Source organism: Palaemon carinicauda, chromosome 1 (assembly GCF_036898095.1).
Source record: "Palaemon carinicauda isolate YSFRI2023 chromosome 1, ASM3689809v2, whole genome shotgun sequence".
NCBI classification, from domain to species: domain Eukaryota; kingdom Metazoa; phylum Arthropoda; class Malacostraca; order Decapoda; family Palaemonidae; genus Palaemon; species Palaemon carinicauda.
The window spans coordinates 273819090-273833837 of NC_090725.1; the positions used below are offsets into that span (position 1 = coordinate 273819090).

At 45.4% G+C, this 14748-nt stretch overlaps 1 protein-coding gene across 1 annotated transcript in view; it reads right to left on the reverse strand.

Annotated features, from left to right (window-relative positions):
* LOC137656503 (nardilysin-like) overlaps positions 1-14748 on the reverse strand; it is a 113851-nt gene that overhangs the window by 2501 nt on the left and 96602 nt on the right. The window contains exons 18-19 of the mRNA XM_068390679.1: positions 13443-13650; positions 12865-13024 (exon numbers count right to left, since the gene is read on the reverse strand). Of these exons, the coding sequence (XP_068246780.1) occupies positions 12865-13024; positions 13443-13650 (368 nt within the window). The remainder of the gene's footprint in view (positions 1-12864; positions 13025-13442; positions 13651-14748) is intronic.

The window sequence follows — 14748 nt, forward strand, 5'->3', positions numbered from 1 at the left end:
ATCAGCCAAATTTTCCATCCTCTCAATATGATGGAGATATGTTTTTCTGTTCTCCTTGTGGTTAAACCCCCCCCCCCCCAATCAGCTGGGAGTGAGGTACTGAGACTGAAAGAGATCTGTCAACGCATTGTTCACGAACACAGCTAGGCTACACGAGTCATCACGGTCGCTAGAGGGAAGAATACAAGGTATGGCTTCCGTTTCTAGCTCAAACATTGGTGATAAGAGATCGCACCGTCTCCAATGCACACTATGACTGTTTGGCCGTGTATGAGTACATCCCTGTTTCATTTATGGGATTGCACCTATCAAAACTGGAGAACAGAGCATTTTTATAAATGTGATGAGATTCAAGGATATTTTTGTTCCAAAGGGGCTGCACTTCGGTCTTATACTGGGAGAGTTGTAGTGTTTGTTTGTGGAGGTTCTTATAAGTGAAACAAACTCAGTGAAGTAGCTTATTTCAGAAGGATCCTCAAAGGATAAGATCTTCCCTATAACTACCGTGGTCAGAACTCTTTGGTGTGGCTCTGGAAAGGGTGAAGATCAGCTTTGGTCAGAACTTTCTGGTGTGGCCTTGGCAAGGGTGAATGATCAGCTTTGCTAGTTTAAAACCTCAAAGGCTTATCCTTCAAAGGGGATAGCGGGCAAACCTACGGGTTCAGTCAAGCTTAAAGATTCAGGATCAAGGAAGGGCCCTGTGCCCACTCTGAGATTGTGTTTCACACCCTCTTCAGAGAACAAGCCTGTGTGATCACAGCCTTTTCGACCATACCAGCTTGCTCCTTTTAGGAAGGGTAGAGGTTGAATACGGCAGGGAGAGAGAAATGTTGAGGCAGGTATTTCCCCCTTTCTGTTGCCAAGAGTAGGGGTTTGCTTGTCTCACCACTGGGTAATGTTGCAGTCTTGGGTTGTGAGTGTCCATTGGAACAGTTCCTTGCTACCCTTCCATGACCACCGGCCAACCCCATCCTCATTTCCTGATGAAACATCCAACATCTACAAAAACCCAGAAATATTAAGGATGCTGAAGAATATGCTTGAAGTTGTTTGTGAGGGATCTCAGGGCTGGAGACAGGTCATAAACCTCTCTCCTCTGACGCATACTTTCAAGTGCCTGTGCATCAGACCTCTCTAAAAGTCCCTCCCCACCTCCCTCTACAGTATGGAGTGTCAGTTCAAGACTCTTGTGCTGTGGACTGCAAACAGCTGCTCCCTAGGTGTTCACCTTAGCAGCTGCTTGGGCCATTCGCAAGGGATATGTCTGCTTGTATCTCTATGATTAGTTGATCCTGGCCTCCTCGGAGAGGCAGTTGCTTCAGTATTGAGATCGGATTCTTGCAATTTGCTAGAATCTGAGGGATTGTAGTAAACTACAAGAATTTGAATCTCATACCCAAGCAGAGGTAGAGATACATGGCTATGCTGATAGACTCCTCGGGGAGGCTACGCGACTGATTAGTCCAAAACAGTAGTTCCAGTTCGGTAATCGGAATGTTTTCTTGTTCTTTTGTCCTCGGAGAAGTTCGTTCCTCATGAACAGCTCTACCAGAGATCTCGAGTAGCGTCTGAAAGGATCACTGTTCACCCGATCTGAATACCCCCACTCCATCTTGTTCCAGTGGGCAGGAGGTTGGAAAGGGTTTGACCTGGTGGCTTAATGAGAACAACCTCACTAGAGCTGTCCCACTCTATTTCTCACCTCCGGACATACATCTGTTCTTGGATGCATTGAAGGAGGGGTGAGGAGTACACCTGAACGACCTGCTGGTCTCAGGATTGTGGATCAAAGAGGTAAGCATTTGCAAAGCATCTGCATATCGTTCTTCGGATGTAATGAATCTTTCTAGGGTTGTTGTTATTGTTGTTGTTGTTATTATTATTATTATTATTATTTTTGGGCTCAAGCCATGTCATCCTGATGGAAGGTTCCTTTAGGCAGCTTTCTAAGGGATATTTAGGTACAGTGATATTTCCAGAGAATTGACCATATGTCTCCAGAATTCTAACTCCTGGGGCGAGTATCCTTAAAATTTTTCTTAAGGATATCGCATAATATTTTCTGCCTCTGGAAAGTTAAGTATTTAATCTTTACAGTGTATAATTTTTAGCTCCTGCTTCGCAGTGAAATTAGTATAATTTAATGTGTTTTATGGAGCATAGCTGGTCACCGGAGGCGCCATTTTGGGTGCTGTCGTTCGTCATGCATGCTTTATTTAGTCAGCAGAACGACATTCCCGGTATTTAGCTTTTAATGAATTATAGCTATTTAGGCAAAATTATACTGGTGAAGATATGATCATGCATACAATTTTCCTCTTCCGACATGTGTCGATCGTATATGTTAGTCTCTGTGATATAGGTGGCCGAGATCTCGCCCTGCGCTAGGCTACCTAGCCTATGCGCTTTAGTATACTTTCAAACATCCCCGTTTACCCTCGTGTATCGTTTTATCAATTCAACAGGAGATAGTATATCTCCTAGAATTATTTATATAACTCTATACTCGTCTTCTGCAGAGATTTAAGGGTAATCCCTCCTTCCCTCAGAGTGCCGCCATAGGCGACAACCTTATCTTGTCTTGCCATAGAGTAGTACACCCCGGCTTGACTAGGCTAGTGTTTTCTGTCTCCCATCCTTGCCGGTAAGTATCCCGGCTTGGGTTTTCGACAGTAACTCAGAGTATTCAGTCTTTATGTCGCGGCTTAGCTGCCGGGTGAGTAGTTACTCCCCTGCCGGCTTACAGTTGTCGGCATAGGAGGCTTAGCTTCCCTAGGCCACACCTGAAGTAGTAGTATAATGCTGCCACCTTCTCCCCTGCGGTCTAGAAGATAAGTCTTGTTTCGGTAGACCCTAGGGTGAAGAATAGATATTCTTCTGCTGCCTAGGATGGCGCCGATATTGAAATGAAGTTTCACCCTTGTTTGGAAATGGCAGCAATCCTGCCGCCTTCTCCTAACACAACATACAAGACCCTTTCCCAGCCCCTCTCTGTCCTTTAGCGATAGCCTAGCCATCGCATATCTGTGGCCGTCGTCCTACGTTCTCCCCACTTGCCGGGTAGATCGTAGCGCCGGCCGGGCTCCTACTTAGGCGGCTTGATAGCTGCTCCGACTTTCCCCGATGGACGCAAGGCTCTGGGAAAGGTTGTACCGGCTGTGACGGCTGCCGGTGGGAGATCCTTTTTGCCTTTGAGTGTTCTTCAATCCTCCCTTGGACTGCCATCCACATCCCTGAAACCGGCAGTGACTGGCAACAGATCTTGTGGCTGGGTGGAAGCTTGAATGATTCATTCTCCCCTTCCATTTGAACCCTCATTCTGGAGGAAAGCAGTAGGATTAATATACTTACACCCTTATTTATTGTACAAAGCAACATTAATAAGGCAGCCCTTCACTCCATGCTTTCTCTCTTTCTGTCGGCTAGTGCCGTCAGATACTAACCCACTGCCGGCTGGACCGGTGCCGCCAGGTGCTAGCCTAGCTGGCAACACGTCGGCTGAACTACAGTATATGATTATACAGTAGCCAGTATATTTGCAGTATAGTAAATACAGCAGACAGAAAACTATAGTATATATTATACAGTAGTTTATATTTCCAACATACCCTGTGTGTCCTTTCACAGTCTATTGTTGAGACCAATTCTATATTGAAGTGAAGTATTCCTTCAATACACTGATAAAGTCATCAGTTTATAACTTACCCCATAATATTAATACTTTTATGGAAGTGCTAGTGTTAGTATACACTAATTCTATCCCTAGAGGTTAGAACCCTTCTCTATTGAGTTTCCCTTAATAAAGAAATTCTAACATTAATATTGGGGGAGGTCACAGCAATTGGCTGGATAGGAGACAAAGGTATGTCTTGCCTATTTCCTTTCTAGCTTACTATCCTAAGCTGTACTAGTTAAGATACCAATATATTGCATATACTGTAACCTGTTTATCAAGTGTGATAAACAACCGCATACTCATTTATATTTCCTTTCTTTACAGGAGGAGCCCAAAATGAAGTGCGAGGTGATCTACTGTAACCACAAGAGTAGGAACTTTTGTGGTCACACTATGTGCAGGACTTATGCCGCCTGCGCCATTACCACTAAAACCTTGCAGTACTGGGACCCCCAGGACTGCAACGTCTGCTCGGCCATGGTGGTCAAAGGTTTCGACGACCCCAAGTCAACGGAGTCGAGGGATGCAGCACAAGAAAAGCTGCGCAAATGGGTACGAGGGTTCCAGAAAAACTCTCCGGGATCCATACCTGCCCAACGACAGGATGCGTAGCTTGCTGTTCCCCAAAGCGGGTAGTGAAGCTGTCGTGCCCCAAACACGACCCGGACCTCCCTGCGTCCAGATTGCAATCGAGGCAGACGTCAGTGAGGCGATGCAAGGCATGAACATCCACCAGGAGGAAAGGATGTCTGAAGTGTCTACGAACACGGAGAAGGATTTCCTTAGGGAAGGTCCCGAGGAAGAGTCTACTCTACCTCCCGAAGGAGAAGAAGTAGAGTCGTCGGGAGTGGGAAATCCCTTCCACCTGTGCCGGCACTAGAGCCGACACCATCTACGTCTTCAGCTCCTACCCTTCCATTGGATGCCATGAGCCAGGCAGTTTTGGCTCATATCACCACACTAAAGGAGAATCTTCGCAAACAAGGCAAAGCAAGGGAAGCGAAGCTAAAAAGAGAGCTCCGTGAAGCACGGATCAACGCCTCCCGAGGGTCTTTTAAGCGACCCAGAGTTCAAGACCTGCCATCCTGCTTTGAGACTAATCTCTGGAGGTACGCGGAGTATATGCCGATTACCAACGGCAAACTCTACATCTCGGAGAAGTTGGGAGCCGTCCCCCTAGACAACATTCAGTTTTGGAAGAGCTTCAATGCCTACCCTGACTGCTTCATTCGACTGAAGCATGAGCCAGCGTCAAAAGAGACGGAACCGAAGGAGGTCATGGCTTTCGAACACGACAAGGCACAGGCTCTCTTGTCGAGCAGCCTGAAGAAGGCGGGTTATAATAACTCGAAAGTTTCTGCATTGATCAAGAAACACCCTACCTTTCTTGCTCCTGCTTCAAGAGCCTTCCCCGTTACGTCGAAGGCATTCCAGGCTGTTGCCAAGGCAGTTGAGGCAGGCAAACCATGTCCTGCACTAGAGGAGTGTAGGCCTCTGTCGTTAGCCTTGCCCATGGATGAGAAGGAATGGAAGGAAGTCCTCCTAACCTTCTCAGTAGAAAAGCTAGATGCAGATGTCGCGGGACGGCAATTCAGCGAGAATCTCCCAAAGCTGTCAGACTTTCTCTTGCGTAGGGAGCAAGAGATGAAAGAGAGGCTTGCCGCCTCCCTGTCCCTACAGGACTGCATCAAGATGTGTGCAGGCCACAAAAGCGCTCCAGACATGCTTACGGTCCTGGCCAAAATGCATATGGCCACCTTAGTGAAGGATCTGTATGTCTTCATGAAGGCTAGGAGAGCCTGTAGAGTTTGTGTTTGCAGCTGCAACAGTAAAACACAAACCCAGGAAGCTGATTTCTTCCAACATCTGGGGTAAAGACCTCTTCCCGAGTGAAGAGGTCAAAGAGGTAGTCGAGAGAGTCGCCACGGAGAATAGGAACCTTCTCCAGAAGTCTTCCCCGGATGCGAGTCCCCAACCTAAACGGAAGTCGAAGAAGCCAAAACTACCCTCTCGGCTTGCCCAGCTACATCCTACTGTCACCATGACCGCGGTGCCCCAAGTGGTTGCTCAACCACAGACCACATTCCAAGTGGTACCTCAACAGCTGGTTGCCCAGTTACCAGCGTTCAACCCAGGGTTTGAGAGGCAAACCACTACCTTTCATCAGAAAGAAAGAGGTTTCCGACGGGGCTCCTCAAGACACCCCTCCCGAGGCAGGGGAGGACGCGGTCAGGGTGGCAAACCTCCGGACAACCTAAGCAATGAGATGCTTCAGGTAGGAGGGAGGCTCCAACACTTTCGAGATCGTTGGACCTTCGATCCCTGGGCCTACAGCCTAATCAAGAGTGGACTAGGATGGAAATGGAACAAGTCTCCACCATCATTTCCTCAATTCTTCCAACACCTTAGAACTCTTGAGCAAAAAGGTTATAAGGAAAGCAAATTCCAGGGATGGCTGTTTTGTGTTCCCAAACTCAGAGTCATTCTGGACTTGTCGCCACTCAACGAGTTTATCGAGAACAGCAAGTTCAGGATGTTAACCCTTCAACACACAAGGACCCTGTTACCCAAAGGGGCGTACAAAGTCTCAATAGACCTGGCAGATGCTTACTGACACCTCGCAGTCAGCCGCCCCCTCTCCTCCTACCTAGGATTCAAGTTACAGAAGAAAAAGTATGTCTTCAGAGCCATGCCCTTCGGACTAAACATAGCCCCAAGGATCTTTACGAAACTTGCAGACGCAGTCTTACAACAACTACGCCTAGAAGGTGTTCAGGTAGCATCGTACCTGGACAACTGGCTGGTGTGGACAGCATCCAAGACTGCTTGTCTGTAAGCATCCAAGAAAGTGATCCAGTTCCTGGAACATCTGGGATTCAAGATCAACTTCAAGAAGTCTCGACTCTCTCCAGCTCAAGAGTTTCAATGGCTGGGAATCCATTGGAACTTGAAGTCACACTGTTTCTCCATTCCTCCAAGGAAGAGGAGAGAGATCACGGAATCTGTCAAGAGATTACTGAAATCCGACAGGATCTAAAGACGCCAACAGGAAAGAGTACTGGGCTCTCTCCAGTTTGCAGCAGTAACAGACCCAGTGCTAAGAGCACAACTGAAAGATGTGTCAGGAGTCTGAAGAAGATACGCATCAAACGCTCGAAGAGATCTACAAAGGCCGGTACCAACCTTACTACGATCACTTCTCAAGCCGTGGTCGAAGGTCAAGAGCCTAACGAGAACCATGCCCTTGCAACCACCTCCTCCTTCGGTGACCATCCACACGGATGCCTCAACGGAAGGATGGGGAGGTCACTCTCATCAAAGGAAACCCCAAGGGACTTGGTCATCCCTGTTCAAGACCTTTCACATCAATATTCTGGAGGCCATGGTAGTCCTCTTGACACTGAAGAAACTATTCCCTCACAGATCAGCCCACATCAGGCTGGTCGTGGACAGCGAAGTCATAGTGAGATGTCTGAACCGACAAGGCTCGAGATCGCCCTACATCAACCATGTGATGTTAGCCATCTTTCGTTTAGCGAAAAAGAAGAGATGGCACTTATCAGCAGTTCACCTACAATGGTTCTGCAATGTGACTGCAGACGCTCTATCCAGGCTAAAGCCGATAGAGTCAGAATGGTCCCTAGATGCAGACTCATTCTCCTTCATCTTGGAACAAATCCCGGAACTGCAGATCGACCTCTTCACGATGAGCGACAACAAGAAACTACCGCGATATGTAGCCCCATACGAGGACCCTCTGGCGAAGGCGACAGACGCCATGTCCCCCCCAATTGGAACAAGTGGACCCTGATTTACCTGTTCCCTCCAACCAATCTCCTGCTGAAGGTCCTCAACAAGCTGAGATCCTTCAAGGGAACTGCAGCTCTAGCGGCCCCCAGGTGGCCCAAAAGCAACTGGTTCCCTCTGGTGATGGAACTGAAGCTGAGGCTGGTCCCTCTACCGAACCCAGCTCTATCTCAACTGGTTCAGAAGTCGACTGTCTTTGCTTCATCACAGAGAACCCAAAACCTTCATCTCATGATTTTCTCGCCTTAGCGGTAAAAAAAAGATTTGGGATCTCAAAAGGCAGTATAGACTTCTTAGAAGAATACAAGTCAAAGTCAGTCAACCAGAAGACAATACGAATCGTCTTGGAAAAAGTTGGTTGCTTTCGTTAAAGCAAAAAGGCCAAAAGAAATCTCAATAGATTTCTGCCTGTCCTTCATCCACCTTCATGAGCAAGGCTTGGCTGTCAACACGATAACTATGTGCAAGTCAGCCTTGACTAGACCTCTTCTATATGCCTTCCAGGTGGACTTGGCGAACAAAATCTTTAACAAGATCCCGAAGGCCTGCGCTAGACTTAGACCTGCAGCCTCCCCGAAGCCCATTTCATGGTCTCTCGACAAGGTCTTACACTATGCTTCAACCTTGAACAATGAAGATTGTTCTCTTAAGAATCTAACCCAAAAAGTGATTTTTCTGTTAGCTATAGCCTCAGGGGCTAGAGTTAGTGAAATAGTAGCCCTATCAAGAAACGAGGGCCATATTCAGTTCACAGAAGCGGGAGAACTGAATCTCTTTCTCGCCAAGAACGAGCTACCCACCAAAAGATGGGGCCCCAGGAGAATCTGCCCTCTGAAGGAAGATGTGTCTCAAACTTCAGGGGAGGACAGCTCTTTAAAGAAGAAACCTCAGGATCAAACATATCTCTAAAACAACTGAGGGGCGAAGCTCACCTACTTCATTCGCAGAGCGGATCCTGACAGTACACCCGCAGGTCATGATCCAAGAAAAATTGCTTCCTCACTGAACTTTTTTCAGTATATGGACTTTGAGCATCTTCACTCATACACTGGCTGGAAGTCATCCAGAGTGTTTTACAAACATTATGCGAAGCAAGTGCACGAATTCAAACGTTATGTGGTGGCGGCAGGTAGTCGTCTAGTGCTGCGATGAACAGTGAATTGATTGTGACTCTCAATTCGGGTGAAAAGGTGTTGACACCTTCCAGTGCAATATCCTTTTATGCGAGTGTCACCTTGGTGACACTAAGACTGTTCAAATTTTCAGGTGCAGAATTTTACAAATGACACTTGTGCCATCTGTACATTGTACACAGTGATGATAGTATCCAACATTTATAGAAAAATTGTATTGGAAAATTTTTCAATAATTATAAGTGGCATTAACCCTTTTCTTCCCTTTTAGGTAGAAAAACATTGACTGTATATGTTGAATGTAAAATGTATATTCTCTTATGTTTATTACATGTTATTCCATTTACTCATTTAGCCTAAATAAATTAATAAAAGAGTGTAATTGCATCTTATTTCGCCCCACAAGTAGTAAAATAAAATTTAGCTAGAGTTCTTTTACTAAAGTAAGTAAAACTTATTCTTATTAGTGGTAATGACAACGATATCGTCATATTTCTCAATGGTCTGGATGACCATATAAAAAACTGTCCCAAGGTTGAGGCACTTATACAAATCCACAGATATAGTACTTTCAAGTAATTCTCTGGTAAACTTCCATCAGGACGACATGGCTTGAGCCCAAAAAACTCGGGTAAGGCAATAACTTCATTGACCCCGAGGCCTTCAGAGAATTTTTGGGGTTGGCAACGGCCGCACTAATTTTCCCCAGCTTTCTGCCCAGAGATGGGGGCCAAAGAGACATAGGGGGACAAGCTTCTCGAAGGATGCCAAACTGCTCCTCAATCAAAGAAACTTCCCCTGGAGGAACAACAGGGGCTGGCTCCGGCAGGTTATTGAGGTGTCTGATGAGCGCCAACACCGAAGGGTCCTCTTCTGCCAGACCCTCTGACGACTGGTGGGCATCGTCTCCAAAGAACGGGGTCCTTGGAGTGTCTCCCCAGTGTTCCTGATCCCAAGGGGAAGGATCCGGGAAAAGGTCACCCTGATGTAGGTGCGGGGTGGCTTCCGATGATGGGGTGGCATTCGCCGGTTTGGCGGAGGCGGGGGGCGCTGGGTTGGAGAAGGTAGCAGGCCAAGAGATGGCGGCGCAGGCTTCGTGCGCAGCCGTGAGCGAAGTAGGCGGCAGGCCAAGATGGCGTGGCGGCGCGCGAGCGGCGTGAGCCAAGATAGCGGCGTGAGCTGATGAGGAGGCAGCAAGCCAAGATGGAGGCGCGGCGGCGCGAGCCGATGCGGAGGCGGCAGGCCAAGATGGCAACGCAGCGGCGTGAGCTGATGAGGAGGCAGCAAGCCAAGATGGAGGCGCGGCGGCGCGAGCCGATGCGGAGGCGGCAGGCCAAGATGGCAACGCAGCGGCGTGAGCTGATGAGGAGGCAGCAAGCCAAGATGGAGGCGCGGCGGCATGAGCCGATGAGGAGGCCTGCGAGGCAGCTCTAATAGATGGCGCTGGCGGCTGAGGGGCACCTGGTATCCCCGAGACTGCCACGTGGTAAGGGGAGGTGGTGCGCACGTGTGGGCAGGCCAAGATGGCGGCTCTGGCGGCCGGTCGGAGAGCACCACGTGTGAGACACGTGGGACGGTCGACTCGCTCATCCTGTCAATCTTTTCCTGCAATCTCCCGAGACGGCGATATCGATGGAAGGGAAGGAATTACCGAAAAACAGCTTGACGAAGGCCTCGAACCACTGTCTTTCTTCGAGGAAGAACGTTCCTTTTTTCCTTTCTTTTTCCTCTTCGTGGCCATAAGAGCCCATTGGGTTTCAGACAACTCAATACACTCTATGTATCGTTCTGAGTACAGGCACGACCACGACACGAGGTACACAAAGCATGGGGATCAATTTCCAAATGTGGAAGGAAAGCCGAACACGCTTCCCCATTCACACCGGGACAACGACATTGAACACGAGTGTTATCCATCTTGACACAAACACTATGCACACATAAGTGAAAACGCAAACGCAGATCACAGTTTAAGTCGCGAGCGAAAACTATAGGTCTACACTGGGCAACGACCAGAGTACGAATGGCGACCTTTGCCCTGTCCTCATCAGGCCTGACACGGCCTTCTTCCTGGTGCATTGTGGGTCAAAGACAGTGGAAGGTCACTTTGCGCAGGGAACATAACCTGGCCCATTTTACCGGCCTGAGGTCTTATGCCTCTCGCCTGGAATGGAGTCTTGGTTGGGGGAAAAATTTTCTGGTCACAAGTTTAAACTAAAGAGTAACTCCTGAGAGAGTAGTCCGTGGTTACAATGCATCGGAGCAAATCTATTTTTGGGTGAGATGGCCACGTCGTCCTGATGGATAGGTTAGTACAGTGCAGGTACAGCACTAATGTACCGTCCTAAACTATAATGAAACAGAATCCCCTGGCCTGCCTAACCTAGGCTAGGGAAGCAAGTCCCCAAACCAGGGACGGCAGGTGTAGGACAAGTCGCTAGACCACAGGGAGGAAGGGTCGTAACCCTACCAGGTGTGGACTAGGGGGAAGGGCAGAGCCCCCCCACCTTCGCCGACCAGCAGAGATCAAAAGGAGAGTTCACTCACCTAATTGGGTAGCTGGGGGCAAACGACTGGTACTCTGAGGTTCTGTCCCAAACTCAAAACTCATGTACTATGGCTAGGAGCGGGGAAAGAAAATCCTAGCCTAACAACACTCGAATACGATTCAAGGTAAGGAGGGCTAGGATGTAGCCTAGGCTACCTCAGAGGGAGGAGATTACCTTGGATAAGGTAACTGGGGAGGTGAGAAAGTATACAAAAGCCCTAGCGTTAGGTTAGGGGCAAGGGAGTCGACTACCAAGATCATCGAAACCCCTTGTATACTTCCTAGAAGGCGAAAAACATATGGGCAATCACTGGATCTTATATGTATAAATGCCTAATATCTTCATTTCGTAATTTAACACTAGGAACACTTATTATATCATGCATGAAAGTAAACAAAAACACCTAGGCTATCGAGCCTATGGGCTAGGCTAGCAATCTAGCACACGAATCGGCTACCTACACTCGCCGAAATTGAATACTGTCGGCATAATATAACTAATTTCTAGCAATGAAGACTAAATAACTAATGCTGATAATTAGTTATAAGACCGGGAAGGTTGTTCTGGCTAACTAAATAAAGCATGCGAAGCGAACAACAGCGACAGCGTCATGACGCCTACGGTCAAGTCACAGCTCCGCCACAAAACACGGTATTTTAAGATAAAAAGTTGTTACTTTATGGCCAGAGCTGATTTATACAATACAAGAATATGGTACTCAACTTTCCAGAAGAAGGCGAGGCAGAAGATTGCGACATGATGAAATACTTAGCGAACAACTGGGAAAAAGCACCTGGTCTTAAACGCTACGTACGAAGGAATGAGTATGGCGCGCAACGGTGACGCAACCAAGATGGCGGCCAACATGGCGACCGGTTATGACATCGCCAAGTACCGTAACAGTAACGGAGGAGGAGAACTTAGTAACGGCTCCTCCCATAACTTGTCACACTTCTCCCTCGAAGCATAAACACTATGTGGGGTGCAGATAGCTATGTGGCGTGTCAAGCATACGTCCCCTGTTATTATACGATATCCTAAAGGGAAACCTTATGGGTACTCGCGCCAGAAGTTAGAATTCTGTGAAACCTTTAGTTTAATTCTCGGGGAATGTCTACTGTAGTCATATATACCCTTAGGAAGCTACTGAAGAAACCTTCCATCAGGACGACATGGCTATCTCACCCAATAATAGATTTTTTGCACCGTTTACTGTATATAGTATCATTTGGTTATTTATGATACTAAATTTTCCCATTTTGACTTGTTTTTTTTAACAATACGCTGTATTTGGCGATTTTTAATTCTAAATTTTATACCTTGATTTGTGTTTTTCAGCAATTTTTAAAACAGTACTTACATATTTGCTGATTTCTAATACTGAATTTCACGTTTTCACATGCACTTTTTAATATCGTGCTTTATTTGGGGATTTATCTATAAATTTCTCATTTTGTCATCAGACATACCAGTTGAGGTCACAGTTGTGAAGTCAATCAGTCATAAACTGCATAAGTTATAAGTCAACGAATATCTGTATCTAGGGAAGTTTGCAACTGCGGGGAGGATGGGGGATTGGAACGTAATGACTACACCTAGAGAGGTTTTACTGTACAGTATATAAGAAAGTTTTACTGTGCAGTATATCTAAGGAAAACTTCCCTCTACAGAATAGCTGTACTGTTTAAGCTAAACTCACCTGTGAGACAATCAACTGAAGGAGGCACTCCATTTTCAGGATTAGTAGACCCAATAACTTGTACAGATAACTTTCTATAGCTAGGATTGTCTTTGCTTGCTAGCATTTTTTGTAATTGAGAAACTGTCGACTCTCTTGTTATCTGATTGATAAGTTCAACCTGAAATGCAACAACTGTTTATAAACTTTGAAAAGAAATTGAGTGTGGAAGTATAGCTTCAGACAGTAACTAATCTCCCAACTAAAAGTTTCTTATCACTTTACTTGCTGTCCTATATTCAATCACATAAAATTTTATTATCATACAATACTATTTGAGTTGAATACATGTGTTATATATCAGCTGAGAAGAACCAGGGAAGGAAGGCACTTGAAAAGTAATATGTACCATACATGAAAAAATTTATATTTGAAATGTTGAAAGCCATTTCTGTTTACCTCTAGTTACCTAGAAGTAAAAAATAAATTGTATACAAACTATTAACTTAAAGATCCTGATTGAGCCAGATACTAACCAGAGTAAAAAAAATTCCATTTGGGAAAATTTGTATTATAATTCGGACAATCAATTTTTTTACCTGAAGTTTTCTTCTGTTAAAGACATACTCTCCATCAACAATTTCACACCAGTTTCTTGACACCTCTTCACCTAATGTTATATCCACAGTCTGCTTCATGCTGACCAAAGTTTCCTTCATTGTTGACATTTCTTCTTCACTCATATTCTCCACAGTAGTGATAAAGTGTGTCAAGAAAGTTTCTATTCTTTCATCAACATGGCACACACTGAAAAAAATATTGTTGCACATACCATAAATATTTGAAAAACTATAATCATGAATTGAGCACATGACACTGCCAAGCATCTATTGCTTGTATTAATTGTGCTAACTAATGTTAAATAAAATACTGAAATATTGTTATAAGATTAATTTGTAAGACTTTATATAAGTCATGTCATCAAATATGAATATTTTTTCTTAAGATTACCATAAATATTATCTCTTGCATATTATTATTATCATTATTACTTGCTAAGCTACAACCCTACCTGGAAAAGCAGGATGCTATAAGCCAAGGGGCTCCAACAGGGAAAATAGCCCAGTGAGGAAAGGAAAAAAGGAAAAATAATATATTTTAAGAAGAGTAACAATAGTAAAATAAATAATTCTTATATAAACTATATAAACTTTAACAAAACAAGAGGAAGAGAAATTAGATAGAATAGTGTGCCCGAGTGTACCCTCAAGCAAGAGAACTCTAACCCAATACAGTGGAAGACCATGGTAAAAGAGGCTATGGCACTAGCTAAGACTAGAGAACAATGGTTTGATTTTGGAGTGTCCTTCTCCTAGAAGAGTTACTTACCATAGCTAAAGTCTCTCTTCTACCCTTAGCAAGAGGAAAGTGGCCACTGAACATTTAGAGTATAGTAACCCCTTGCGTGAAGAAGAATGGTTTGGTAAACTCAACGTTGTCAGATGTAAGAGGACAGAGAAGAATATGTAAAGAATAGGCCAGACTATTCGGTGTATGTGTAGGCAAGAAAAATGAACCATAACGAGAGAGAAGGATCCAATGTAGTACTGTCTGGCTAGTCAAAAGACGCCATAACTCTCTAGCGGTAGTATCTCAACGGGTGGCTGGTGCCCTAGCCAACCTACTACCTACAATGGTACTTTAATAGTAGGAAAAATCCTGGAGGCTATTCACAGCAAAAAAAATTTTTTTTTTAAATTTATTTATATACTCAGTAGGGAGACGAATGGGCATTCATATGAACATCAGATGATTATATAAATATTGAATTTTATTATTAAAATTATGCTTATTTCTATGAACCTTCCCAGATGATCTTGTTACCTAATCCTACAATCTTATGGA